At 34.9% G+C, this 26,400-nt stretch overlaps 2 protein-coding genes across 5 annotated transcripts in view; one reads left to right on the forward strand and one right to left on the reverse strand.

Moving 5' to 3' along the window:
- LOC134282935 (autophagy-related protein 2 homolog B-like) overlaps nucleotides 1-26,400 on the reverse strand; it is a gene marked incomplete at its 3' end in the record, with an annotated part of 53,521 nt that overhangs the window by 11,569 nt on the left and 15,552 nt on the right. Inside the window, exons 13-18 of the mRNA XM_062765359.1 lie at nucleotides 8,294-8,404; nucleotides 7,821-7,979; nucleotides 4,834-4,937; nucleotides 4,451-4,623; nucleotides 3,820-3,913; nucleotides 3,308-3,506 (exon numbers count right to left, since the gene is read on the reverse strand). Of these exons, the coding sequence (XP_062621343.1) occupies nucleotides 3,308-3,506; nucleotides 3,820-3,913; nucleotides 4,451-4,623; nucleotides 4,834-4,937; nucleotides 7,821-7,979; nucleotides 8,294-8,404 (840 nt within the window). The remainder of the gene's footprint in view (nucleotides 1-3,307; nucleotides 3,507-3,819; nucleotides 3,914-4,450; nucleotides 4,624-4,833; nucleotides 4,938-7,820; nucleotides 7,980-8,293; nucleotides 8,405-26,400) is intronic.
- On the forward strand, nucleotides 10,432-24,640 carry LOC134282980 (leucine-rich repeat-containing protein 15-like). 4 transcript variants are annotated; one of them, XM_062765418.1, is made up of 2 exons: nucleotides 10,432-10,661; nucleotides 22,385-24,640. In XM_062765418.1, the coding sequence occupies exon 2, from the start codon at nucleotides 22,386-22,388 to the stop codon at nucleotides 24,636-24,638; it is 2,253 nt and encodes a 750-aa protein (XP_062621402.1). In that variant the 5' UTR covers nucleotides 10,432-10,661; nucleotide 22,385; the 3' UTR covers nucleotides 24,639-24,640. The 4 variants fall into 4 exon arrangements, with proteins under 4 accessions (XP_062621402.1, XP_062621393.1, XP_062621408.1 ...); XM_062765409.1 differs by lacking the exon at nucleotides 22,385-24,640 and adding an exon at nucleotides 12,596-15,726 and having other exon boundaries at nucleotides 10,440-10,661; XM_062765424.1 differs by lacking the exon at nucleotides 10,432-10,661 and adding an exon at nucleotides 10,770-11,014.

Genomic DNA, 26,400 nt, shown 5'->3' on the forward strand with positions numbered 1-26,400 from the left:
CCCTTGAATGAGACATGGTGATATAAATTTTAAAAAATAATTATGATAAGAGTTGAAAAGGTTGTGCACATTCAAATATACTAAACTCTGCGGATGAATTAGATATACCAGTTTAGATATATCAGTTTAGCTTAATTTTGCTACCCAAAGCACCTTGATTAACTATTTATAAGCATACTGTTTTCTGAAATGTACTGATTTCTGTTGTCCATCTGTTTGTCTGCAAACTTTTCACATTAACTTCTAAAGAACCACTGGGCCAATTTCAACCAATTTACATTTAAATATGCAGGGGACTTTTTCCAACATAAATCTTCTTCTCAAGAACAGCAAAGACATTTATTGTCCCCCATTTTCGCTAAGGTAGGGTACATTAAATCTCATTTGTTTGTCAATCTGCCCATCTGTCACAAAAAATTTAACTTTGCAATTGGTCATCATGGTCGTATATTTTGAATGAGAAGAGACAGGACTTTTATATTAAACATGTGTATTAGTATTAAATGGGACAATACCATTCTAAATACACTATGATTTTTATTACCCATGATCTTGAAGTTTGACCTAATTTCATAAACAAATTAATTGCTTTGAATTAATCATTTTGAAAGATAAATGAAAGGGCATTCATATTACCTGTGATAAGACCTTTCCAAATGTATCGTGACTTTTTGACTCTGTGACCTTGACCTTGAAGTTTAACTTAGTTTTCATTAATGTTGTATTTCCTTTTCATTGAGAAGAGAATCGACTTTCACATTTCAAGTGAACATTACCAATAACAAGATGTTTCCCAACATGCTATGATTTTTTACCCCTTGACCTTGATGTTTTAACAAAATTTCAAAAGAGTGAACTCTCCCGAAAGAGGATAAGACCACTGTTTAAAACGAAAAAGGAGTTTAGGGAAGACTGGGCTTTTTCCATAAAAAACGTCATTTTTCGACCCTCATTTGACCCCCCGGGCAAAATCAAAATTCCGAAACCTAACTGCACATCTACATGACCCCACCAACCATCTCCCAAAAGATGATTAGGCTGCTGAATAAAATGTAAGAGGAGTTCAGGGAAGATGGGGCTTTTAGCATAAAAAACATCATTTTTCGACCCCCATATGACCCCCTGGGGCAAAATCAAAATTCAGAAACCTTACTACACATCTGCATGACCCCACCAACCATCTCCCAAAAGATGATTAGGCTGCTGAGTAAAATGTAAGAGGAGTTCAGGGAAGAAGGGTCTTTTTGTATTAAAAAACATCATTTTTCGACACCCATTTGACCCCCCAGGGCAAAATCAAAATTCCGAAACCTTACTGCACATCTACATGACACCACCAACCATCTCCCAAAAGATGATTAGGCTCCTGAGTAAAATGTAAGAGGAGTTCAGGGAAGACGGGGCTTTTAGCATAAAAACATCATTTTTCGACCCCCATTTGACCCCCCGGGGCAAAATCAAAATTCCAAAACCTTACTGCACATCTACATGACCCCACCAACCATCTTCCAAAAGATGATTAGGCTGCTGAATAAAATGTAAGAGGAGTTCAGGGAAGACGGAGCTTTTTGCTTAAAAAACGTTTTTTTTTGACCCCCATTTGACCCCCTGGGGCAAAATCAAAATTCCGAAAGCTTACTGCACATCTACATGACCCCACCAACCATCTCCCAAAAGCTGGTTAGGCTTTTTAGAAGGACAGGGAAGACGGGGCTTTTTGCATAAAAAACAATATGGCCCCATTTGACCCCCCGGGGCAAAATCAGAATTCTTAAATCTTACTGCACATCTACATGACCCCACCATCCATCTCCCAAAAGATGATTAGACTACTGAGTAAAATGTAGGAGGAGTTAATGGAAGAAAAGTGTGACAGACGGACGGACGGACAGACGGACGGATTTTGTGAGTAACAAAATTCTTTTTTCTATAAAAGTGCGGGTATAAAAATTCAATTGATGTACATGTGAAGAAAACTAGTTCATAAAAACTTTACCCAAAATAGTGGGGGGGGTGTTTGTGCATGCATTAGAAAATCAAGCTGGCATAAAAAAGTGGCATAATACACAAAATCTGTCCCACACATCTATATATACCACAGAACAAAACTTAACATATCACAGTATTGTTGACAGTTAAGTAGGTTGGGGGGGGGGGGGGGCAACAAATTAACCACCAGATTTGACTTATTTTTTTTTAGATACGATATCTTTAGCTGTCAGCTATCATTTGGCAAAGAAAAATTTCAAACATTTTAGTTTTAAAATCTTAACATTTTTGTATACTGTAGACATCCTATTTTCCACGGGGTCATAATTCCGCGGAATCTCGATTTCTGTTTAATCCGAGGGTGGAAAATTTCGCAGATTTTCTAGATTATCACTAAATGCCATACATTTACATTAAGTAGACTTGGACAAATTTCCGCGGAAAATTTGCGACTGCGTACATAGCATAAATTAATACCACGCTGAAAAAAGTATTTCTACAGTATCTTTATATGGAGCTCTTCATTTAAAGCCGCTTCATCCGAAACAGGCACATATTATCTTAAACAATAAAAGTATATCATTACATAGATAATATATAAAAATTTATAATAAGATTGATTTAATAGTTTATTACAACAATTCTTACATGGAAAACATAGACCAAAAACCTTGCTGACAAACAGCTGTTCCTGACGGGAAGTTAAGATCTGTTTTGAAGTCACCTTTGAAAAAAATACTTTTATCGGTTATAACTAATTATGAAGAGAATTCAAACCTGAATATTTTTTTCCATTAGTAGAATCCTAAGTCATGATATATCTTTTAAAAATTAAGAAATTAAATGAATATAATCCATAGTAATTTTTATATTAATATGCATATTTACAGAATAAAGGAAAATCAGATATTTTTAAAGATTTTTTAAAAAGGGAGTTAAGTAACAAGGGCTAGAATATTGCCCGTGTACATTTTGTTGTGGAAAAAATGCTCAGGTTTGTTCTTCATGAGTTATACATGTAAGCAATAAATTTGATTTTTCGAAGGTGATTTCACGCAATGTAAACAAAGGATTATTTTTTGTGTGACCTAACAAAAATTATTTTTTTAACTTTTGAATTTTGATATCTTTAAAAAGAAAAAGACTTTGGGGATATAATTTGACAAAAGTTGAAATAATTTATGGACAATTATTTCTCAAGAAGAAAAACGAATATCTTTTTTTAGCGATTAGAATCGGACCAAGCGGCTTTAAAGGAAGTCAAAACAGTCTGAAAATGGCCACAACCCCCAGCCCCTTTAACATTTACTGGTTTTACCTCATCACTGACATGCTGTGTGGCCTGATCTGACATCTCACCCTTCCCATACATGTGTTTCTTTGTGGAAAAGGGGGAGGTGTCCTGTTTACCAAATTCACAAGCACCATTTAGCGAGTCCAATGGAATACTGTTGTCAGAGTCAGGAGGTTCTTCATCCAGTACTGAGATGGTCTGCTCTGTGAACTTTATTATTATTCTGAAAAATGAAAGGACGAAAATTCTGACATCATAGTATTAAGTTCACACTGTGAATAACTTTATTATTATTCTGAAAAATGAAAGGATGAAAATTCCGACATCATAGTGTTAAGCTCACACTGTGAATAACTTCATTATTATTCTGAAAAATGAAAGGATGAAAATTCCGACATCATAGTGTTAAGTCACACTGTGAATTATATACAAAAGAATACATTAATCAATAAATGTTTATGAAACCATTTTAATTTTCAATAAATTTAATTTTTTGGCCAGTTTTAGGATTAAATTCAACCACAGGTAAAACTTACTGGGGAAAGTTAAACCCCTCTTGTCCATCATTTCCTTCACAGCTAACAAAGGCAAAGGGAATAGCACTCTGGTTTGGATCTATCCGGAAAGACCCTTTTAAAGAATGAAAAGATGATTGAGTTAAAATGGTCTAGAGAAAATTACCTATAATTTATGAATCTACAATTTTATTCTCAGTATGTAGCAATATGTTTCACACAAATATGAGTTAAAATGTGACAAAGTTAAGTTTTAACGCTTTATTACTGTAGAAGTACTTTTTTCCGCGTGGTATTAATTTACGCTATGTACGCGCTTACAATTTTTCCGCGGAAATTTATCCAAGCGTACTTAATATAAAAGTAAGGCACATATAGTGACAATCTAGAAAATCCGCGTAATTTTATACCCGCGGATTAAACAGAAATTGAGATTCCACGGAAATATAACCCCGTGGAAAAAAGTACGTCTACAGTATATCAAAGCTGTGCACATATAAATTGGAGAAATTGTTGTGTTTATACACACCATGAAAAAGGTAGTTCCTATATTTTTTCATTTTTATGCAGTTAACCAATGTGGCAAAAAATACTGACCACTTGAAAAGGATTAAACAATAAAGATTGACACAACGTCAGTTTCCTGTCTCACCTAGAACAGTTTTGCTGGAGATCTCTATCTGTTGTATAGGCTGATTGGAGAGGCATGACATCTGAAATCGAGCCTCTTCTAAATCCAGGATCAGTAACTCATCCCTCAGATTCTTCTGCCACCATGGCAACTTAGTGACCTCTGACCCGTTCCTCAAGTCAGGGATGGGGAACCTGTCAATACCAAAGAAAACCAGTTAACAAGACATATCACAATCATAAATGTAGGGGGAAACCAAAACCTCCAGAAAATGAATAGATTATTAATAATATTCAAGATATTTTTGGCAAAAAAGTACATATACTTTAATACTAAGTACATTGTATTCCATGCTATGATTTATACATATTCTAAATTAAAAAATATCACATCTAGCATCCCACCTGATTGTGAGTTTGGCCTCTGGACAGGTAATACTTAGATCTATTTTTGTCTCATCTGTAGTACACTCATCCTCCAAAGTTTGGGAGAAACTGTATGCAGGACCCTAAAACAGATTCAGTTCAAGTTAATTAGTGCTTCTCAACTACAGTATTTAGAAAGGGCTTCTGAGCCTGTATAATTGACTGATTTTGACTTACCCCTTATAAGGTTGTATAACTGACTGATTATGACTTACCCCTTCTGAGGTAGTATAATTGCCTGAATTTGACTTGCCCATTCTGAGGCTATATAATTGATCAATTTTAGACTTATCCCTTGTGAGGCTGTGTAATTGATTTAGACTTACCCCTTGTTGGTCTGTTTAATTGACTGTTTTTGACTTACCCTTGTGAGGCTTTGTAATTTGTTTTTCTTACCCTTTGACGCTGTGTAATTGATTTAAACTTACCCCTTGTGAGGCTGTGTAATTGATTTTGACTTACCCCTCGTGAGGCTTTTAATTGATTTTGACTTAACCCTTGTGAGGCTGTGTAATTGATTTTGACTTACCCCTTGTGGGGTTGTGTATCTGATTTTGACTTAACCCTTGTGGGGCTGTGCAATTGATTTTAGACTTACCCCTTGCGAGGCTGTGTAATTGATTTTAACTAACCCTTGTGGGGTTGTATGATTGTTTTGACTCACCCCCTGGTGGGGCTGTATTGTTTGTGCTGTAAGGCCTGTGGGGGAAGGGTTTAATCAGAGTGTTGATTCTGTCTATAATTGTCTGATTTACTGACTGATATTGACTTACCCCCTGTGAGGCCGTTTTGTTTGTGCTGTAGGGTCAGTGGGTGGAGGGTTTAATCAGAGTGTTTATTAAGGTCTTCTGTCTTCAAGGAAGACCTTCTAGTGATTCTATTGTTTCTTATTATTATTCTTTATTTTTTAAACAAAATTTTGTGCAGACGATTTCTCGTAAACTATTCGGTGGATTTCAATGAAATTTTCAGGAATTATAGCTCATTATATGAATTTTATATAAAATTCCGTTTGTTGGAAAATTCGGTACCAGTGCCAAGTTATGGGCAATTTCCTGATTTTAAAATGCATTTTTGTCTTCGAATGTTCTCGAGAACGGCTCGATATAATCACTGGAGACTTGTTAGAGAAGATAGACCATGAGTTATAGATGTGCAATTTTGCCTTCGTTTGCGTCGTCAGAACTTCCAGTTGCCACAGGAACCGAATTTAAAAAGTGCAGTTTTTCAACTTTTTTGTTTCTCAATAGTTTTCTTTGATATAATTAACGTTGATGTAGACCCTAATGGAAAGGCCTAATATATAATTTATTTTAGTATTAATCAATCCACACACTAGATATTCGCATTTAAAAATCTGAAGCGGGTCCAAGATGGCGGGGCGTCTCCTTAAACTCCGCCATTAAGCAAGTCGGGTTCTAGAAGGTCAGCTGAGCGTTTGGTTGAACGAAACTTCTACCAAAAAAATTCATGAAATGTAAAGGATTCGTTGGATTGTCAATTATATTGCATTTCTATTTCGAATTATAGTTTTAATTCGATGTTTTTACAAGTGGAAATACGATAAATACAATCTTTTGTTTTGCAACAAGGAAAACTTATCTTAAACCATAGTTACATATGCATAAGTAATAGCTTTTCAAGAAACTTGTCTGACTAAAACAATCACTATGTTTAGTTAGTATAATTTGACTCATGTTTATTTTCTACAGAGGCGTGTGACATGAATGAATAGAAGACGAAAATTAAGAAAAAAGCAAAGATTGTTTATGAAAGATGACATGAATATTCTTGTAATAAATGCAAGTTATTGAACACAAATGGTATTAGATTCCTTGACTGTCGGAGGGTATGAGATTTTCTTTTTCAGCGAAACATTCTAGCAATTTCATGAATGTGTTACCAATCGGAAGAGTCCACTTTGGGGGTAAAAAGGATACAACAATCGTGGAAAATCTTACCAAATTCACTCATAACGTTTTCTGCGAAGTAATGTATCGTGACACAACTTTAGTAGTAAACAAATGGTCTGATGTAGAAATCAACAGAAGTACAGAAATAAATAACATTGACATGCCTGCTAAGAAGTTGCATGGAATAAAAAGTTGAATACATATCGAAAAGAAGAAAGTAAGCAGTATCATTTGGTCAACAGTAATAGATTATCTCTCCTAAAAATTACTGTTTAACTCAAGTTACAATTTACGATGTGATCTTCTTGTGCAAAATCTGGCTAGATTTATTTGTTTTGAAATTGAAAAAGGCAATCTTGCGATATTCGCATTTTAAATTTGAAGCGGGTTTGCAATGGTGTAATTGGTATAGCGCTATGGATTTTGACGCTGGCGATCCAGGTTCAATCCCCCGTGTGTCTGATTTTTGAATCACTTTTTTCAGTTTGATTTTACTTTTTTTTTTGGAATCGGACGGAAGACCACTTGTTGCTCGCAACGAGTTTCATATCTAGTTCTGTCTATTATTGTCTGATTGACTGATTTTGACTTACCCCCTGTGGGGCTGTATTATTTGAGCTGTAGGGCCAGTGGGAGGAGGGTTTAATCAGAGTGTTTATTCTGTCTATAATTGTCTTATTGACTGATTTTGACTTACCCCTGTGGGGCTGTATTGTTTGAGCTGTAGTGCCAGTGGGGGGGGGGGGGTTTAATCAGAGTGTTTATTCTGTCTTTTATTGTCTGGTTTATTGACTGATTTGACTTCTCCCCTGTGGGGCTGTGTATCTTATTTTGACTCACCCCTAAGGGGCTTTATTGTTGGTGCTGTAGGGCCGGTTGGGGGGGGGTTTAATCAGAGTGTATTTTGTATATAATTGTCTGATTTATTGACTGATATTGACTTACCCCCTGTGGGGCAGTATTGTTTGTGCTGTAGGGTCGGTGGGGGGAGGGTTTAATCAGAGTGTTTATTCTGTCTATAATTGTCTGATTAATTGACTGATTTTGACTTACCCCTGGTGGGGCTGTACTGTTGTTGCTGTAGGGCCGGTGAGGGGAGTGTTTAATCAGAGTGTTTATTCTGTCTATAATTGTCACGTCAAGCTCACATTCAAGTTTGGCCAGGCTGACAGAGATCTCTGTTCTGGGTCCACTACCTGTCCTTTGAGACCTCTGAAAGAAGTAATGAAAAAAAAAACATTATCCATTTCTTTACCCCAAATGTGTTATATGCAATATATGTAATACTTTGATAAAACTTTGCTTCTTTTAATTAATCACATAGTCTATTAATTTGAAAATATTGATTTTATTACATGACAAAACAATTCCATATTATCTGCCCAGATTTTTTTTTTTTTACAAAACGGATATCTCTTTTCTATGAAACTGACTATTTAACATACACTGTAGTGATAAAATACCGGGGTATTATTTTGAAATATGGAAAATACTTCAATAAATATTCTGATGAAATCTGTGGTTACCGAGTTTTGTTGCACTGATCGGATATGAGCTTTAAGTGCAGGTGCACCTGAGTGCATACTACTGTATAACTGGCCGGGCCTTGATGAGACATCACGAGGGAAAACCAGAAGCTACAAATAAAATCAAAACATAAAACTTATGTCCTGGTGATTTACAGCTGTCAGATCACATACACTGTAAGGTGTCATCAAAGAGTATTAACTTTCACTTTCAGTAATACAAGTGCAAATTCCTGTAAGAAAAAAAATATTAACTGTCTTCATTATGTAATTTGGGTTAATAGCTAGATTTTGTGAGTACTTAGATTACCTTCCTGGACCTCACAACATGTTGTCTTTTTATGAGATTGAACTAGCTTTAATTTGTAATGAATGAATGTAATTAGTACCGGGTATAAGAGGTATGTTGTTTTCTGTATACAAATGAATATATTCACATTTTCTGAATAAAACCTTTTTTTGGCCTCCAAAATAAAGAATTCAAATGTATAGTCCTTGTGACAAGACCTTCCCTTGGATACCATTTATCTTTACCTTTGACCTACTTTTGGAATTCTTGAAACCTTGGCAACAGCTTTTGAATGGTTGGTGCTAGAGCTTCCAGATTTCACAGGTGTATTCCTTGTGAAAAAAAAACTTTCAAAAATTGGGTACCAATAATTTTGATCTCTTGACCTTGGAGTTTGACTTGCATGTGAGAAACTTTAACCTTTGTCAAGAGTTGCCATAATGGGACATCAATTATGATCAAGTGTTTAATATCAACAACTTGTTTCGATCAGTTTTGAATGCATATGTCATTATAGAAGATATTCAGCATTAGGTCTGTTTATTCCTTATTCTTGATTTGTCTATTCCTTATTCACTAATATTTTAACTTCAAAAATGAATTAAATTGATGCTTCAATCATTTAAATCCCAGAAATGACCAGAATGCTTCTGGACAAGCAGTTTTGAACTTTTATTAAACTTTAGTAGGAAGTCAACAACCTGACATCACATTTGTTGAAGGAGGCTCCTCTAGGCTTAAGAGTAAACACTGAGATTATACCTGTACTGCTATAATTCTCTACAGTCTAAGTAGAGACAGTTTCATATTCCTTAATTTATCTTAAATCAGTTGTCTTTTGTTTTATTTTCTATGTGAAGCTTAATTGAATCTAAAATACAGTTGAACTTGGGTATCTTGAACTCTGATATCTCAGATACCATGGATATGTCAAAGTAATGTGGAAGTCCCAACCAAATATTCTTTAAGTTTTTTACATTCCATTTCTTGAATCCTTTGATATCTCAAAGTTTTTTCTCATCCCCATCAAGTTAGAGATAACGAAGTTTGACTGTAACTAGTATGAATACAGTTTAACATGGGTATCTCAAACACTGATATCTTGAATACTGTTGATATGTTGTAGTGGGTGAAATTAAGTCCCATCCACTTATTCTGTATGTATTTATCCTCAATATCTCAAATCTTTGCATATCTTGAAGTTCTTCCTTGGTCCAATCAAGTCTGAGATAATAAGATTTGACTGTATATAATCAAAGAGTAAACTTAAAGATTGTTTTGTGAACTCATTGGAATTTCCATAATTTTACTTTCTTGCATAAACCAGTATTACTAAAACATCCAAGTCAGTCACTACATGTAGTACGTGTGACAAAGAATAAGGATCATATGCCAAGTTAAATGCAAAAATAGGTTTTTAAGACATGACGGCACAAAATATGCCCCCCCCCCCTTCCAATTAAAAAAGCAATATGACCTTGTTCAAGGGTGTTAAAATGCAAAAGGTCTAGCTTGTATCAAGGATAAGAAATAAACAACTTTTCTATGTTCTTATATCAAAATGTCTTCTGTGTACACCCCAGCTAGGTATAGCAATTCAGGAAATAGATCCTTTGTAAGTAAAGTATCTGAATCGTGCCAAAAGCCACTCGTCTATCATCCCAACACATCACCACATTTATATTGTGTCACCTTAACTTGCATTGTGACAAAATGAAGTGTCGGGGAAGATGATTCACAGTAAATGAAGTTTTATGAAAAGCGGAAAGTATCAAGTAAACCAATCAAGGATGTTCAGCAGAAATTAATAAAGAGCTATAAACAATAATAAAGAGAAGCCTTATCATTACCATCAGATATATGTTTTACAGGAAGTTGATTTCTCATGAGGCATTATCTCAATTTTGCATCATCAAACCAAGTTCATTGTTAAAAATATTTCTTCGAAATACTAAAATGTATTGCGGACTATGACAGTTTTATGGATAATTGTCCAAAGTTCCACCAGATTTTCCTGTAATGACCACTTCATCGGCCCCTGGTGGCTCGACAAATTCTTATTTACCTCTGTGGAGCCAGGTAAGAGTTCACCTGTATTTGTTAAATTCTTATACTGATATCATGCAGGTATATATATTGATCGCGGTCACTCAGGTATGACCGCAGTCAGCCATGTTTATTACGTAGGCAGGTATTTCTGAGTCAGACGTTTATTTTGGTTTATTTCTTACACAGGTGTGTTTTTCATTCACACAATTTCAAATTTTCTTGAAAAAAAAATACAATCCCTTTTTTGGGAGTCAAAATGATTCACAAAATTGAGAAACAAAGGAAAAGTCAGTGAAATTCTGAAAGTTGGATGTTAAAATTTGTGCAGAAAGTGTAGACGGAATTTCTCGACAATACACCTTGAGGACGACAATACAGCCCAGGTAAGTCTGTTATAAATAACCTTCAGGTCATGGTATACATGTGTAAACAACAATTAGGCCAAAATATCAATTAGGCAACAATATACACTGGAAGATGACCATCATTACAATGTGAAAGCAGATGAATATACTGACACAATTTTACAACTCTGCCATTAAATTTCATTTGGGTTCCTAAATCAATTTGAATGTGTGGCATCAAAAGTTTACTAGTAATACATAGAGTCTGCTTCTTGTCAACTTTTCCTTACAATATTAAAAACAAAGAATGTACCTGTGTCTAAAACATGTTGTAGTCTAGCTGTCTTGAACTTTCTTGAATTCTTCAGCTAAATACTAAAATCATACTTGTTACGAAAGTATATATGCTAAGAAATAACTTTTGTAGTTAAGTTGAATTGTCTTCAAACATATGATCTGTGATTGTCAATTCTTAATTGAATACAGTCTTGCAATTTCAAATACCTAAGATCTTCATATCCTCGAACATTCTTTAAATGTCTGCATATATTTAGAATTAGTTATATAGGTGAATGTATATTGAGGTAATCTGGGTGTGGATAAGTCCCATTCATTAAAAGTACTGTCACTGAAGGAAACAAGTGCAAGCTTGTACTGTCTAAACATTCTTGAGTTCAGTTTATTGATATAAAATTCTCTCAGTCCTTTTGCACCCAAACAATCCTTAATCCCAATTTAATAGTCAACAAATGTGCTGTCTCAAGCACCTCAAACAAAACAAAAAATGATGAAACTAGTCATTACAGTTGTTCTATTGCCTTGTACGTCATACATGTAATTTCACTAGTACAAGAATAAAGGTATGTTTTTTTATCAGAGTAATATTAAACATGTTGGAAATACAGGAATTTACATTATACAGTGTTGCCCTAGCTGTAGAGATATAAATTCCTAATTGTTACTTTCAGTATTAATTAGTCATCAGCTAATTGAGTGACTGTCATTAAAGTTAGAAGTGACAGAAATTTTTCTAAGATGAAGTGACACTCAAAAAGAGCACAGCAAGAGATTAATTAAAAAGTTAATAAAGAAAACATAGTAGATTATAGCTTACAATCAGCCCGGGCCCAAACACAATTAAACCAGTAAATTAAGTGACTGACGCTTATTAAATGTATAACAAATTAGAGATATATCAATCACAAAAGAATGGCATAAATCCCTCTTATCCTGAATTCTTAAGTGCTATTTTTGTTGGTACCTTAAGTCCCTGAATTACATATACGTGGAATGTGTGAAGGAGAAATGAGGTAAGAGAATAATGACCTACACCCCTATTGCCTGTACAGGTATGATATAAGTAAGATAGGTGTCCGACATCTTCTGTGCAATATATGTCTGTCGGAAATACACGTCTAACAACTTAATAATGTGTCAATTATTTTGCATTAATAAATTTGTGATTCAGATGAATGATAAACTAATAAAAGAAAAATATTTATTATGCTCTCTCTCTCTCTCTCTCTGAATCTCTCTCTCTTATTTATTTAATAATTCATATTTTTAAATGATTAAAAAGTCATTGTTTGCCATTTTGTAACTCAGATTTAATTTTCACAGGATGAACAGTGCCTTGGTGGTTATAATCCTTCTGCTGCAAGTAGGATACACCCTGTCACAATCATGTCCTACAACAGACTGCACTTGTGAAACTGTGTCCTCATCAACTAAACGAATAATCAGATGTCGTGACCTCAATGCCATGCCAACTTTTACCTCATCTGCAGAGTTATTTCAGAAACTGGATCTAGATGCAGAAAGTAATAATATACAAGTGCTTCAAGCCAATGCTTTTCAAGGAATTCGTGTGGAAGAAATTGACATAACTGGTGCAAATATTCGATTACAGAGTATTCATCAGATGGCCTTTTCTGGATTACAACAAGATCTGAAAACCATCAGGCTGCGGGGAGATACATCATTGCCACCCCCTTTCGACCAAATGCAAAACTTGACAAACCTCCAGGAAGTTCAGCTGGAATTTTTCAATATGCCGAGAATTGAAAGAAGTTCCAAATTTAATTATTTTCCTAATCTGCTCACGTTGCGGTTGCGAAACATGCAGACAACTTTTGTGTCTGCTGAATCATTCACAGGTCAGTTACAATTGATAAAACGCTTTGAATTTGAAAACAACAATGTTCCAACTTTTCCACAACCCGCAATCAATAGGCTGCGCACTTTGGAACATCTCTCATGGCTTCATAATGGAATGGAAACCATACCATCTGGATCATTTAGATCTCTTAGCAATCTTATTGAACTGGACTTGAGAGGAAACCGGATTGCTTTACTAGATTATGGATGTTTCGATGGAATAACAGAAAAAATGGAGTTTTTGGCTCTCCATATTAATAAACTAAATGAACGCAACATCCTACCATTGGGTAATTATTCATGGCCCAAGCTAGAACAGCTTAACCTTGGTCATATGCAAACAGAGTTTCAAGACATTCCTTCTGGATTGTTCAAAAACATGCCAAAACTAGCCAACCTAATGCTGCCAGGCAATAAGTTAAGGCAGATAAAAAGTAATGACTTTGAAGGACTTGGAAATATGCACTCTCTGGACTTGTCTGAAAATTATATAAATACTATTCATAAAGGAGCACTTGCTCACATGCCACTTCTTGATACTCTTGATATACGAGCCCAGTATGATGTAAGTGCCAGCAATCCGCTTAACTTCAGCTTGGACATCTTCAATGGGACAGAACAAGCTATCAAGACTCTTTTTATACAGGACAACCATCTGATAGAACAACATGCTTGGGATGCTATTGGAGCCATGAAGAATCTGATAAACCTTGACATTTCTAAAACAAAACTGTCTAACATACCGTCTTTAGTTTTCTACAGTCATAAGCAACTGGGGAGCCTTCAAATGCAGAGTAACAATATTGAGGTGCTAAGGCAAGAGTCTCTGTATGGACTAAAAGACTCTCTGGAAACCATTAATATTGGTTCCAATAAAATAAATGTAATTGATGAATGTGTCTTCAAAGGATTTAGCAAACTGAAGTTTGTTTTTGCAACAGGAAATCTTCTTGCTTGTAATTGCAATCTCTATGGTTTGTACCAGTTTCTCAGACAAATTTCCGGTGGATTTACACAAGTACCATGTAGTTCTCCACTAGATTTAGCAAACAGAGAGCTCTCGTCCTTGGCGACGTCTGAATTTTGCACCAGTTTGCCTACGTTAGCTGCATGTCCAGAGTTCACGACGACAACAGTTCCCCCCAGCACCACGACTATAACAACCACATCCCTCCCCGTACCAGACGTCAAGGTAGTCATTACAAATGTTATCGAAAACACAATAGTCCTCTCCTGGACCGTCACTGGGAACATGACATACCTGAAAAATTTCCGGGTGCAGTACAATCAGCTAGGAGTGGATAATCCAGAGATCAAAACTTTCCCCCTAGACAAATCAAAACGAGATCATCCAATATCTGGACTTAAACCTGCATCCAGATATCAGATATGTTTCTATGTTGATCTGACTGATCTGACACAGAAGTTAATAGGATGTTTTACACAACAGACAAAACCAGGCGGAGTTTTTCCAGTGACAACACCACCATATAATGAACCTAACACTGGTTCAGACGATAACACTGGTACTATAGTTGGGGGAGTGCTGGGAGGGTTTTTGTTCATTGCCCTCGTTGTTTTAATCTTCGTACTCTACGTCATCTGGCAAAGGCAGAAGAAAGAAAAAGAGAAACCCCCTCCACTGCCCCCACCAACTGGCATAACGCCCATTGCCATCAACCAACACCGTCCAACAAGTCAACCCAAAGTGTACATCCGAAAAGCAAATGGTGAATTGGAGGTCATGACTATATCCAATGGAATTAGTAGTGACAGTTCTCGTTTCTCTGCTGGAAGTTACCAAAATGTTGACCTGAACGCTGTAAGCAGTGACCCCTACCCAACCAAAGGGGCCACAGGGGGTGGGGCAAGTGCAGAAAGAACAGAGCCCTATAAACAACAGCATGTAAAGCTGCCTCCTGAACAGAAGCCCAATGGAACATTCCAGGATAAACCTCGTTACACTCAAATGCCGGGAATGTCTCCACATCCGAAGACTCACTACATCAACGAGGTCAACAGAATGGCAGAGAGGGACCACTACTCAAATGCTGTGGAAACACGGCCATTACCACAGACCCCTAACAGTCAACCAATATCCACTATTTCTGGAGGGGGGTTCCTAAATCATGGATTTTCCTCAAGTCCAACAGAGACTCACTCAGTGTATAATGAAATTGACCCTAATAATACAGGAACAGTGGTGTGATGTGAAAATAAAGTGATATGCGTATCTGTGTCATAAAGAAAAGCATCAAAGAGACCCTGATTTACCAGTGGACCAGACAGTGCACAATTAAAGTGTCCATGGTAACAAGGGAACTAATTCTACAAGCTTTTAATCATTAAGAATTGTCATTAGTGTGATTTCAGTTGGATACTTTACATTTAATGTGCTGATTCAAAGTGATATCTACTGATTAAAAGGCATTACTCCTTGTCAAATATCTTCCATAGTAAACAGAAATAAATGACAGAAGTGGCTGTATGCCATTAACATTACTCCAATAATCAGAAAGCAACACTCAATACATTATATTCTGTGTGTCTTTCATATTGTTAAGACTGAGCTAGAATCTATGTTTTTAACATTATCTTTGTATTTTTAATTCTCCTATTTAGACAGATTTTTATTCCATAGGCATTATACATATCAAATAACCCCTTTTCAGAGTCATTTCAAAGTGTATATTGAAGTCATTTAAAAATTACTTATAACAAGGGGTTTTTTTATTCTTGTTTTTAAACCGAACTGTTGCTTTAAGTTTAATCTTTTCCTATTGAATGATAGCATAATAAAACAAAACTATAAAACTTGACCCTATATTGACATGAACTTCTCATCTTTGCAAGAGGAGCATCAAAAAACCAAATATTGTCATGCAAGGGGTCCAGCCTAATTTACATTGCAAAGTCGTATTTTACTTTGCAACCGAAAAAATGGCGGAGTCGAAGCGGAGACTTGAAAGAAGGTCAGTAAACATCACGAATTATTTAATGATTAGAGCATTTAATTCGGTATCAAAATATGTCGTTTCAGTGAAGCATTTATTTGTCTCTTTAGGGGATGCTTTTGGATATGCACGAATTACATAACAAAAAAATCTATTGAACTAAAATGACACGCCTTGCATTATCAGATTCGATACGTGTGTCATCATACAAGTATAAATACTGTCTTTTACCAGAGTACCTGTTGAATGGTCAATAAGAGAAATTCATATCATGTATTACACCAAGACTCCTTATTCAAACATGACTTTCTGTGACAAAATGAAAAAAAATTGTCTTAATTCCAAAAATAAAGGGAGTATAGGAAATATTTCATTTGCAAACCGCGGTATAGGACTTGTTGTCCTGTGCAAATCACTTTGCTATATAAACAATACAGAAATTCACCATCTCAAGGATTACAAAAACGAAAATTACATTTGACATGTTTTCATTTAATCTGTGCATAAGTTTCGAGGTATTGCTTCTTTTAAAACTGTTTTAATAACCGTTCAGATTTATCTACAAATGCAGTAAGATTATTAATTACCAGCAAATATTTTCTTCCACAATACCAAGTGACGCAGTAGGACAGTATACTTGTAATCATTATGGGAAGTCTTTTAGAACCAAGGAAAAGTAATTTGTGTAAATTCCTTCTAATGTGAAATCTAAAGACAACAGTGCTGCCAGGAACTTGTAACACCCCCCTCCCCCCCCCAAAAAAAAAATCTTGCTCTCTTTTGGAATTATGCTTTCGGGCTCGTACATGTAGTACGTGTGTGTGTGGGGGGGTGTTTCTAAGCCCATATGTTATTTTTCTGTTGTAGATTAACAATGTTGGAATCTCTCTCTCCCCAATTTTTTAACGTTGCCATGGGATTGACTTCTGAATATCATTCTTATTACTTTTGAAAAAGTTTGGGGGGGGGGGGGAGAGAGAGAAAGAATTCTAACCATTTTGAGAAAGTTTATACAAAGTTATCTTTTTTCAGTCACCAAATGTTTAAATTCTTTCTTCATACACATGAAACATTTTTAATTTCGTTTTAAAGGTTTTTGCAGTTTATCTATGTCATTGTATAATGTGTATAAATGAAATATCTAAGACCCATTCTATAGAACGTATTACGGTATAGCAAATTTCAAAGATTTTATTTCTAAAACAAATATATGTCCAGATTCTAATACACTGTACATGCAAATTATACAGATTCAACTATCAAAACGTTTATTCCAGTTCACAGTATATATTGACAAGTAAAATTTAATACATGAAATAATTTGGTACGATGAAAGAAAATTACAGTTACTGTTATAAAATTATCATCTGACATCTTACAATGTATACCACTACAATTTATAACAATTTTCGTCGTAAAAATAAATTATTATACCTATAAAAATTGAATTTCACTAGTTAATGAGTTACAGCGCAAGAAAAAATTGCTGATTTTCTATACACCCTGTACAGTTTCTTTTCCAATACACCCACTCTCAATGGTGATGGAATGTGAGATCCGTGGACCGCAATCCACCCGACTGCGAACAGTCTAAATGTTCTATGAAACTTGCATATGCCCTAGCCTTGTCCAGAACCCCCCCTTTTTTTTCGAGCGTTTCAAAGCCAATCTCTAGAAAAAAAAAATTCAAAAAGTACATCACAGCAAAGGAGAAGCAAACAAAAAATACACCCCCCCCCCTCACTATAAAATGATAGGATTTACAGTGTACACACCATTTAAATTATGCTGGTTGACATGTCATTTTCATCGTGGAAAGCAAACAATTTATTTGCAAACACTATGTCATGCTATGTCACGGCCAGTACTTTGGACGAAGAGGCATTTTGAATTTTCAATATACTAATGTTCTAAATCACAGAGCTGCAAAGTAAACATGTCCTAATATCAACTTTGCAAAGTAATTTTAATCCTAAAGTCGTAAATTGTGGATTAAATTTCTAAAGCTGACTTTTTGTGAATGGAAATTGTGTTTTTCTAATATTTTACTGAAAAATTTACAAATATATGTAATTTTCACAGCTTTGGACTGTATAGTATTCTACAATTAGCCGATGATTGGTTATGAATGCGACAAACAAAAGGCACATGCCTATTGTTTTTCTTCAATAATTTTTTCATCTTAAAGTAAATCGCTTTAGCTTAGTTTTCCCGTTGGAAAGGATAGATAGGCGCACCGAAATGTAATTCATTTATCAAAATTGATAATTATAGTTCCTAAAATTACACAAAAAATACTGACCTCATTTGCTTCTCCGCTTCGAATCCGCCATTTTTTCGGTTGCAAAGTATAATTAGACTTTGCAAAGTAAATTAGGCTGGACCCCTTGTCATGACCACATGGATTTTTAAAATTATTTTACATGAGCTTTTTGTCATAAATATATTGTTATTCAATACCATTATTAAGTTTAATAAGTGCTATATGTTACTGTTTTAGTTAGTAGTCAACTATGTAATGGATATTATATACATGTACTTCCTTCATGTATAATTATGCACTGCATATTCTATATTATATATACATGTATTGTACATGGAATATAGAAATGAAATATTGTTTAGCTATAGTTGTTACATGTCCTTTTATGCACAAAATGGAGTTAGTTTTCTTTGTACATGCAAATATTCCATGCCAGAGATCCTTGCATTGGAGTAAAACATATCATTAAATTTAGCTACCCAAATTATAGAATATACATACATGGCAAAGATAATATACTGCATGGTTTGCACCTTCAAGGACTGATTAACACTACTGGTAGTGGCTTATTCATTAATGAGAAAAAAAAAATGAATCAGATTTTTGAAGATGTTTATTTTATTTTTTATATGTCATGTATTAGATATATAGTTATGTAAACAAGATCTGTCCATGGTCCATGGTGCTCTATGTGTATATTTGTATGGTATGTGTGATGTATGGATGAATTGCTTGATGTAAATGTATGAAGAATTTTACATGGATTTTGTGATTATAGTGTATTTATGCTAGTGGATCGCCAGAGGATTTTTAGCATACTAGAAACATTTGCTAACTGTGACTGAAAGACTTTGTAAGTAAAACTTTCGAAACTGTTAAAGCTACAACCTTATGTCCTGCACATTCCATTACTGGCTACATGCATTAAAATATCCTTGAAGATACTGTTTTACAGCTTTAAAAAGATCAAATCTCTAAAATGTTTTTTTAAAACATTTTTTTTTACTTTATATATAAATGGTTAAAAGGAATTCTGCTAAACCCAAGTAGTCATATTAGACAGGTTTACTCTTCATCAGTTTGACTGTTTATATTATTAGAAAGAGAGATGTTACAAATCAATATGAATAATAAAACTATATCTGTTATAGATAAAGATGTATGCATGTACCTGAATGACCATAATGTGCTGTATTGATCTCTTTTAACTCCCCCCCCCCCCTCCCCCTTTTTCCCATTGTGATAGAAAACTTTTCTTATGCATTCCAAATTATAAAGTCAGTCCATAAAATTATGCATTTTGTAATTCTATATTTTTATCTACAAATTTTGTTGATTAAAATGTATAAAATTTTAAAATTCTTTACTTTTGTAATATGTGATTATTGAAGATATCAGCTTCTTGAGAAAATGGACATATACCTATTAAAACATTCAGAAATTATTCTATGACAGTTTTTTTTTCTCCATTTGACTTCTGATGGTAATTTGGGGGTTGTATCTTTTAGTCTTAAATAATCTAATGATGTCATTGGAGAAACCAGTTGTTAAATCACATACAGCTTTCTTCAAGTATTCTCTTAACACTGAGGAATACCATTGTAGCTATACAGCTATGAAGTCACGCTAGGACAGAGGTCACACTAAAATTTACATGATTTATCCCCTAATGACATCTGTCCGAAGATATGCATCATATTTTAAATGTTGCCCCTAGGGCCAATACAAAAAAAAAATCGGATCAGCAAGTGTATAGGGCTCCTCTGTCCAGACCAAGCGTCAGGCTACCTGAGGGACATGGAATTTATTGAGTGACAAATTACCCAGGGTTGGGTAGTCCATACATAAAAGGTGCTAACTGACCATGTCATGACATTAAGATTTGATGATACACATGTTATTTTACAAGTTGTTAATATGGTCATCTGGTGCCCAGCCAGAGTCAAAATAAAATCCCGTAAATCATTAAGCCAATACCGTAATACACAAATCATCTTCCCGATCCGATATTCTTATCTATATAGTATTTGGGACACCAGCATGAGGGGAGGTTGTAAATATGGCTACTACGCATATTGATAAAGTCCCATTTACTGGAAAATCCAATGAGTCAACGTATATGTTTACCTTGCTAAAATCAATACAAAGGTTATAAAATCAAATCAAGCTACCAGCTATGTCTAATGAACCTTCTGTTCTAAAAAAAAATTATCTTCATAAGTGAAGGTCGAGGTAATATGAGTCAGACTGAGGATATGGGCGTCGTCTATCTTTTACCTCTCATTCAGCATTATGTTTAAACATCGGCCTGCACTTGACCAGATTTTCTTGGCCATTAAATTTTCTGACCGACTCCTTCACTGACATAAAGAAACCTCAACATTCTACCTGAAGATCGCTCCCAACTGAAAAACATCCAGTAGAATACCTTTCAATTAAATACTTTTTAGGGCAGATTTAAATAAGTATACAAAGAGATGACCTTCTGTCATTGAAGAAGAAAATGATCAGATTTCGTTCCAAAACCTTTTTTATCACCTATATATGTGTCCTTATTAGAAGTAGACGTGTTCTTTTTATGCTCTGTCAGTTTATGTCAAATATTTCTGTCTACAAATTATTATCCTTCAGAATTATACAGTCAATCTGATTGGTTTAGAGCAGGTCACGTGCAGGGAGACAACTCGTGATGTCTCCCTCACGCGCAGGGTGACAACTGTTATCTCCCTTCAGATGACAATGAAATAGCGTAAGCGAGCATGCAGGGTTACAACAGTGTTGTCGCCCTTTGAATAAAACTAAAGTGATTTAAGCGAGATAACTCTTATTTATAAGTAGAATTAATAGATATGCGGGATCGGTAAACAATAAATTCTAACGATGACGTCAAAGTTGTCTGTTGACATATTTTAAAAGTATGGAATCGGAGTAGAGTAGAAGAAAACAAGAGGTTTGATTACTATTTTCTACTCTATGTAATTGATAATTATTTATTCTTCAGGATAATAAAACTATTATGGACTGTTTAGAAGGGAGACATCACCAATTATCAGGTCTGAGTAGGGTTGTCACCCGAGGGCGCTTAAGGTCAAGATCTAGTAAATAACTTGAGACTACTTTTTGGTGCTAGATCCATTATGACGTCATAATCAATTTCAATTTCTTTTTCCCGTACTTTACAGCTTTAGCAAAATTATGTAGAAAATATGGTATTTTAATGACATTCAAGTTGAAATCATAAGAAAAGTAAACTGGATACTATATTAAATTTGGTATTGTTTTAAAGAAGAGGCCATGTACTAATTACCGTTTTCTGAGAGACTGTAGGCAATCTGGATACATTTCCTTTGTCGGGAAAAACTCCTATATTCATGACTGGTTTTCTTAATTTTTCATTGAAAATGAGAGTTTATTATACTGTTTTTCATCTTGTTTATCTACAAATTATGCCCCGAAACACCTTATTTGACCAAGCTAAAGTTGTAAAGCATCAATAAAGGAATTTATTTCTCAAGTTTGGTAAATCTGTAGGCATCTTTCATTTACTAGATCTTGACCTTAAAAGCCATTCAATGCACAGATTGAGCAATTGCCTATAGGGTCAAACCGGAAGTTGTCGGAAAACGCGTATTTTTGCCTTTTTTGACAGGTTTTTGGGTAACATATGTCTCTGGGAGCTTAAAAATTAATTTTCCGTGCGTCGCCGTCACTTTCGGTCAAACCGGAAGTAGCAAAAAATGGTCAATTTCTGCATTAATTAACATAGCTTTAGAGGATTCAAAGCATTTTTGGGCGTGATTTCTCATTTTTGTTAAAAATGAAAGCTATTTCCGGTCAAACAGGACGGAAGACCTACTCGTTGCTTTGCAACGAGCTTTGCCCTAGTTTATTTAATAATTCATATTTTTAAATGATTAAAGTCATTGTTTGCCATTTTTTAACTCAGATTAATTTTCACAGGATTTAATAATTCATATTTTTTAATGATTAAAAAGTCATTGTTTGCCATTTTTTAACTCAGATTAATTTTCACAGGATGAACAGTGCCTTGGTGGTTTCAATTCTTCTGCTGCAAGTAGGATACACCCTGTCACAATCATGTCCTACAACAAGCTGCACCTGTGAAACTGTGTCTTCATCTACTAAACGAGTAATCCGATGTCGTAATCTCAATGCCATGCCAACTTTTACCCCATCTGCAGAGTTATTTCAGAATTTGGATCTTAATTCTCCAAGTAATACTATACAAGTGCTTCAACCCAATGGTTTTCAGGGAATTCGTGTGGAAGAAATTGACATAACTGGTGAAAATATTCGATTACAGAGTATTCATCAAATGGCCTTTTCTGGATTACAACAAGATCTGAAAACCATCAGGCTGCGGGGAGATACATCATTGCCACCCCCTTTCAGCCAAATGCAAAACTTGACAAACCTCCAAGAAATTCAGCTGGAATATTTCAATATGCCCAGAATTGAAAAAAGTTCAAAATTTGATTATTTTCCTAATCTGCTCACGTTGCGGTTGCGAAACATGCAGACTACTTTTGTGTCTGCTGAATCTTTTACGGGTCAATTACAAGTGATAAAACGCTTTGAATTTGAAAACAATAATGTCCCAACTTTTCCGCAACCTGCAATTAATAGGCTGCGCACTTTGGAACATCTCTCATGGCTTCATAATGGAATGGAAACCATAACATCTGGATCCTTCAGCTCTCTTAGCAATCTTATTGAACTGGACTTGAGAGGAAACCAGATTGCTTCACTAGATTATGGATGTTTCAATGGAATAACAGAGAAAATGGAGTTTTTGGCTCTCCATCTAAATAAACTAAATGAACACAGCATCCTACCATTGGGTAATTATTCATGGCCCAAGCTAGAACAGCTGAACCTAGGTCATATGCAAATAGACTTTCAAGACATTCCTTCCGGATTATTCAAAAACATGCCAAATCTAGCCAGCCTGATGCTGCCAGGCAATAAGTTAAGGCAGATAAAAAGCAATGATTTTGAAGGACTTGGAAATATGCATTCCCTGGACTTGTCTGAAAATTATATAAATACTATTCATAAAGGTGCACTTGCTCACATGCCACTTCTTGACACTCTTGATATACGAGCCCAGTATGATGTAAGTGCCAGCAATCCGCTTAATTTCAGCTTGGACATTTTCAATGGGACAGAAGTAGCTATCAAGACTCTTTTTATACAGGATAACCATCTGATAGAACACGCTTGGGATACTATTGGAGCCATGAAGAATCTGAACAACCTTGACATTTCTAAAACAAAACTGTCTAACATACTGTCTTTGGTTTTCTACAGCCATAACCAACTGGGGAGCCTAAAAATGCAGAGTAATGATCTTAGCGTGTTAAGGCAGGAGTCTCTGTATGGACTAAAAGATTCTCTGGAAACCATAGATATTAGTTTTAACAAAATAAATGTAATAGATGAATGTGTCTTTAAAGGATTTAGCAAACTGAAGTTTGTTTTTGCAACAGGAAATCTACTTGCTTGTAATTGCAATCTCTATGGTTTGCACCAGTTTCTCAGACAAATTTCCGGTGGATTTACACAGGTACCCTGTAGTTCTCCACTAGATTTAGCAAACAGACAGCTCTCTTCCTTGCAGACGTCTGAATTTTGCACCAGTTTGCCTACATTAGCCACATGTCCGGTTTTCTCGACAACAACTGTTCCCCCCAGTACCACGACTACAACATCAACATCCCTCCCCATACCAGACGTCAAGGTAGCCATTACAAATCATAACGAAAACACAATAGTCCTCTCCTGGACCGTCACTGGGGACATGACATACCTGAAAAATTTCAGGGTGCAGTACAATCAGCTAGGAATAGATAATCCAGAGAACAAAACTTTCCCCCTAGACAAATCAAAACGAGATCATCCAATATCTGGACTTAAACCTGCAACCACGTATCAGATATGTTTCTATGTTGATTTGACTGATGGGACACAGAAGTTAATAAGATGTTTGACTCAACAGACAAAACCAGGCGGAGTTTCTCCAGTGACAACACCACCAAATAATGAACCTAATACTGGTTCAGACGATAACACTGGTACTATAGTTGGGGGAGTGCTGGGAGGGTTTTTGTTGATTGCCCTCGTTGTTTTAATTTTCGTACTCTACATCATCTGGCAAGGGCACAAGAAAAAAAAACGGAAAACCTCTCCACTGCCCCAACCAACTGGCATAATGCCCATTGCAATTAACCAACACCGTCCAACAAGTCAACCCAAAGAGGGCCTCTGAGGAAGCATCCAAGTTATTGTTATTATGTTACCCTAAAATATTTACCAAAAAAAAAAAAAAACCCAAAATGTACATCAGAAAAGCAAATGGTGAATTGGAGGTCATGACTATATCCAATGGGATTAGTAGTGACAGTTCTCGTTAGTCACTATTTACTATTTATTCTATATCTTTCTTACAAAATAAATTCCATTTAATACATGTATCCGTTATAGGGTATTAGTGTTACACATCATAGAACAAACAAAGCCGTGAAATTAATGTTGACAGTCAAATTGTGAATGTACTCTCAATTAAATTAATAAATTAAACTTATAGAGTGTTAATATGATTTCATTTTTTGATGTGATATATAAATTCAATGGTCATCTGTGTTTTAGCAAATCCCTGGAGAAGAAAAATTACCATGGTGGACATCGAAGTGCAATTTAAAGTGTCCACCGGTAACGAAATAATTCTGAATAAAATTAATAGGAATGTGTCCAAATTGTTCTGAAATCGGAATTACTATTCTTTGGTCTCAGGTATTTCCCGAATTATAGCTGTAAAATAATAACGTATTTACATGTTATTTATGCCTCTTATTTAACAACGGTGTGAAACTACGGAGGCATTGAACAGGCAAGTTGGAGCTAAAATCTGTGTTTTAACACAATTCAATGAAATTTCAGCTACTTATAAAAAAATTTTTTTAATACTGTATCATATAAAATACCTGTTAATTTTCAAAGTATATATTCATGTCATAAAAATTACCTCGGTAATTTTTAGCACCTTACCTGTTCTTTGATAAGTTGTATATTATATATAAAACAGGAAACTAAAGCCTTTCCTATATAGTAACTTTTTCCTTTATCTAAGAATTTTTAAAAAATTAAGTCATGAACATGGATTTTTAAATTTTTTATATACCCCATCGACCTATAATCCAAAAATTACGATAAGTGCTATGTGTTACTTTTTTATTTAGTAGGTAACTATGTGATGGATATTAAATATATGTACTTCTTTCATATATATGATATATATGCATATTGTATATTATATATACCAGTACATGGAATACAGAAATGAAATATTGTATAGTTCTAGTTGTTACATGTCCGTTTATGCACAAAATGGAGTCAGTTTCCATTTAACATGCAAATATTCCATGTCAGGGATCCTAGCTTGCATTGGAGTAAATACATATCATTAAATTTAGCTACCGGGTACTCAGATTAATGAATACACGGCCAAGATATACTGGTTTGCACCTTCAAGGACTGATTTACACTACTGGTAGTAGCTTATTCATTAATGACAAAAAAATGAATCAGATCTTTGAAGATATGTTTATTATATGTACTGTATTAGATATAGTTATGTAAACAAGATCTGTCCATAGTCCACGGTGCTCTATGTGTATATCTGTATGGTATGTATGATGTATGGATGAATTGCTTGATGTAAATGTATGATTTTACATGGATTTTGTGGTTATTGTGTATTTATGCCAGTGTATCATCAAAGGAATTTTAGCATACTTAAGACATTGACTGAAAGACTTTGTAAGAAAACTTTCAAAACTGTTAAAGCTACAACCTTTTGTCCTGCACATTCGATAACTGACTACAATAGAATCAAAATTTCTTTGGGTGATACTGCTTTAGAGCTAAAAAAAAAAAGAGCAAATCTTTAAAATGTTTTTTAAACATTTTCTACTTTACTGTATTTTTGTACATTTTTATTATTGCCCTTTCACACTTGCAAACAATTTTGC

This window comes from Saccostrea cucullata, unplaced genomic scaffold (assembly GCF_032062105.1).
Source record: "Saccostrea cucullata isolate Sc308-1 unplaced genomic scaffold, CSIRO_AGI_Scuc_v1 ctg647, whole genome shotgun sequence".
In the NCBI taxonomy this organism is placed as follows: domain Eukaryota; kingdom Metazoa; phylum Mollusca; class Bivalvia; order Ostreida; family Ostreidae; genus Saccostrea; species Saccostrea cuccullata.

What these genes read in the sequence shown, in the direction of transcription:
- LOC134282980 (XM_062765409.1), top strand. Translation starts at nt 12,597, where the DNA reads ATGAACAGTGCCTTGGTGGTTATAATCCTTCTGCTGCAAGTAGGATAC.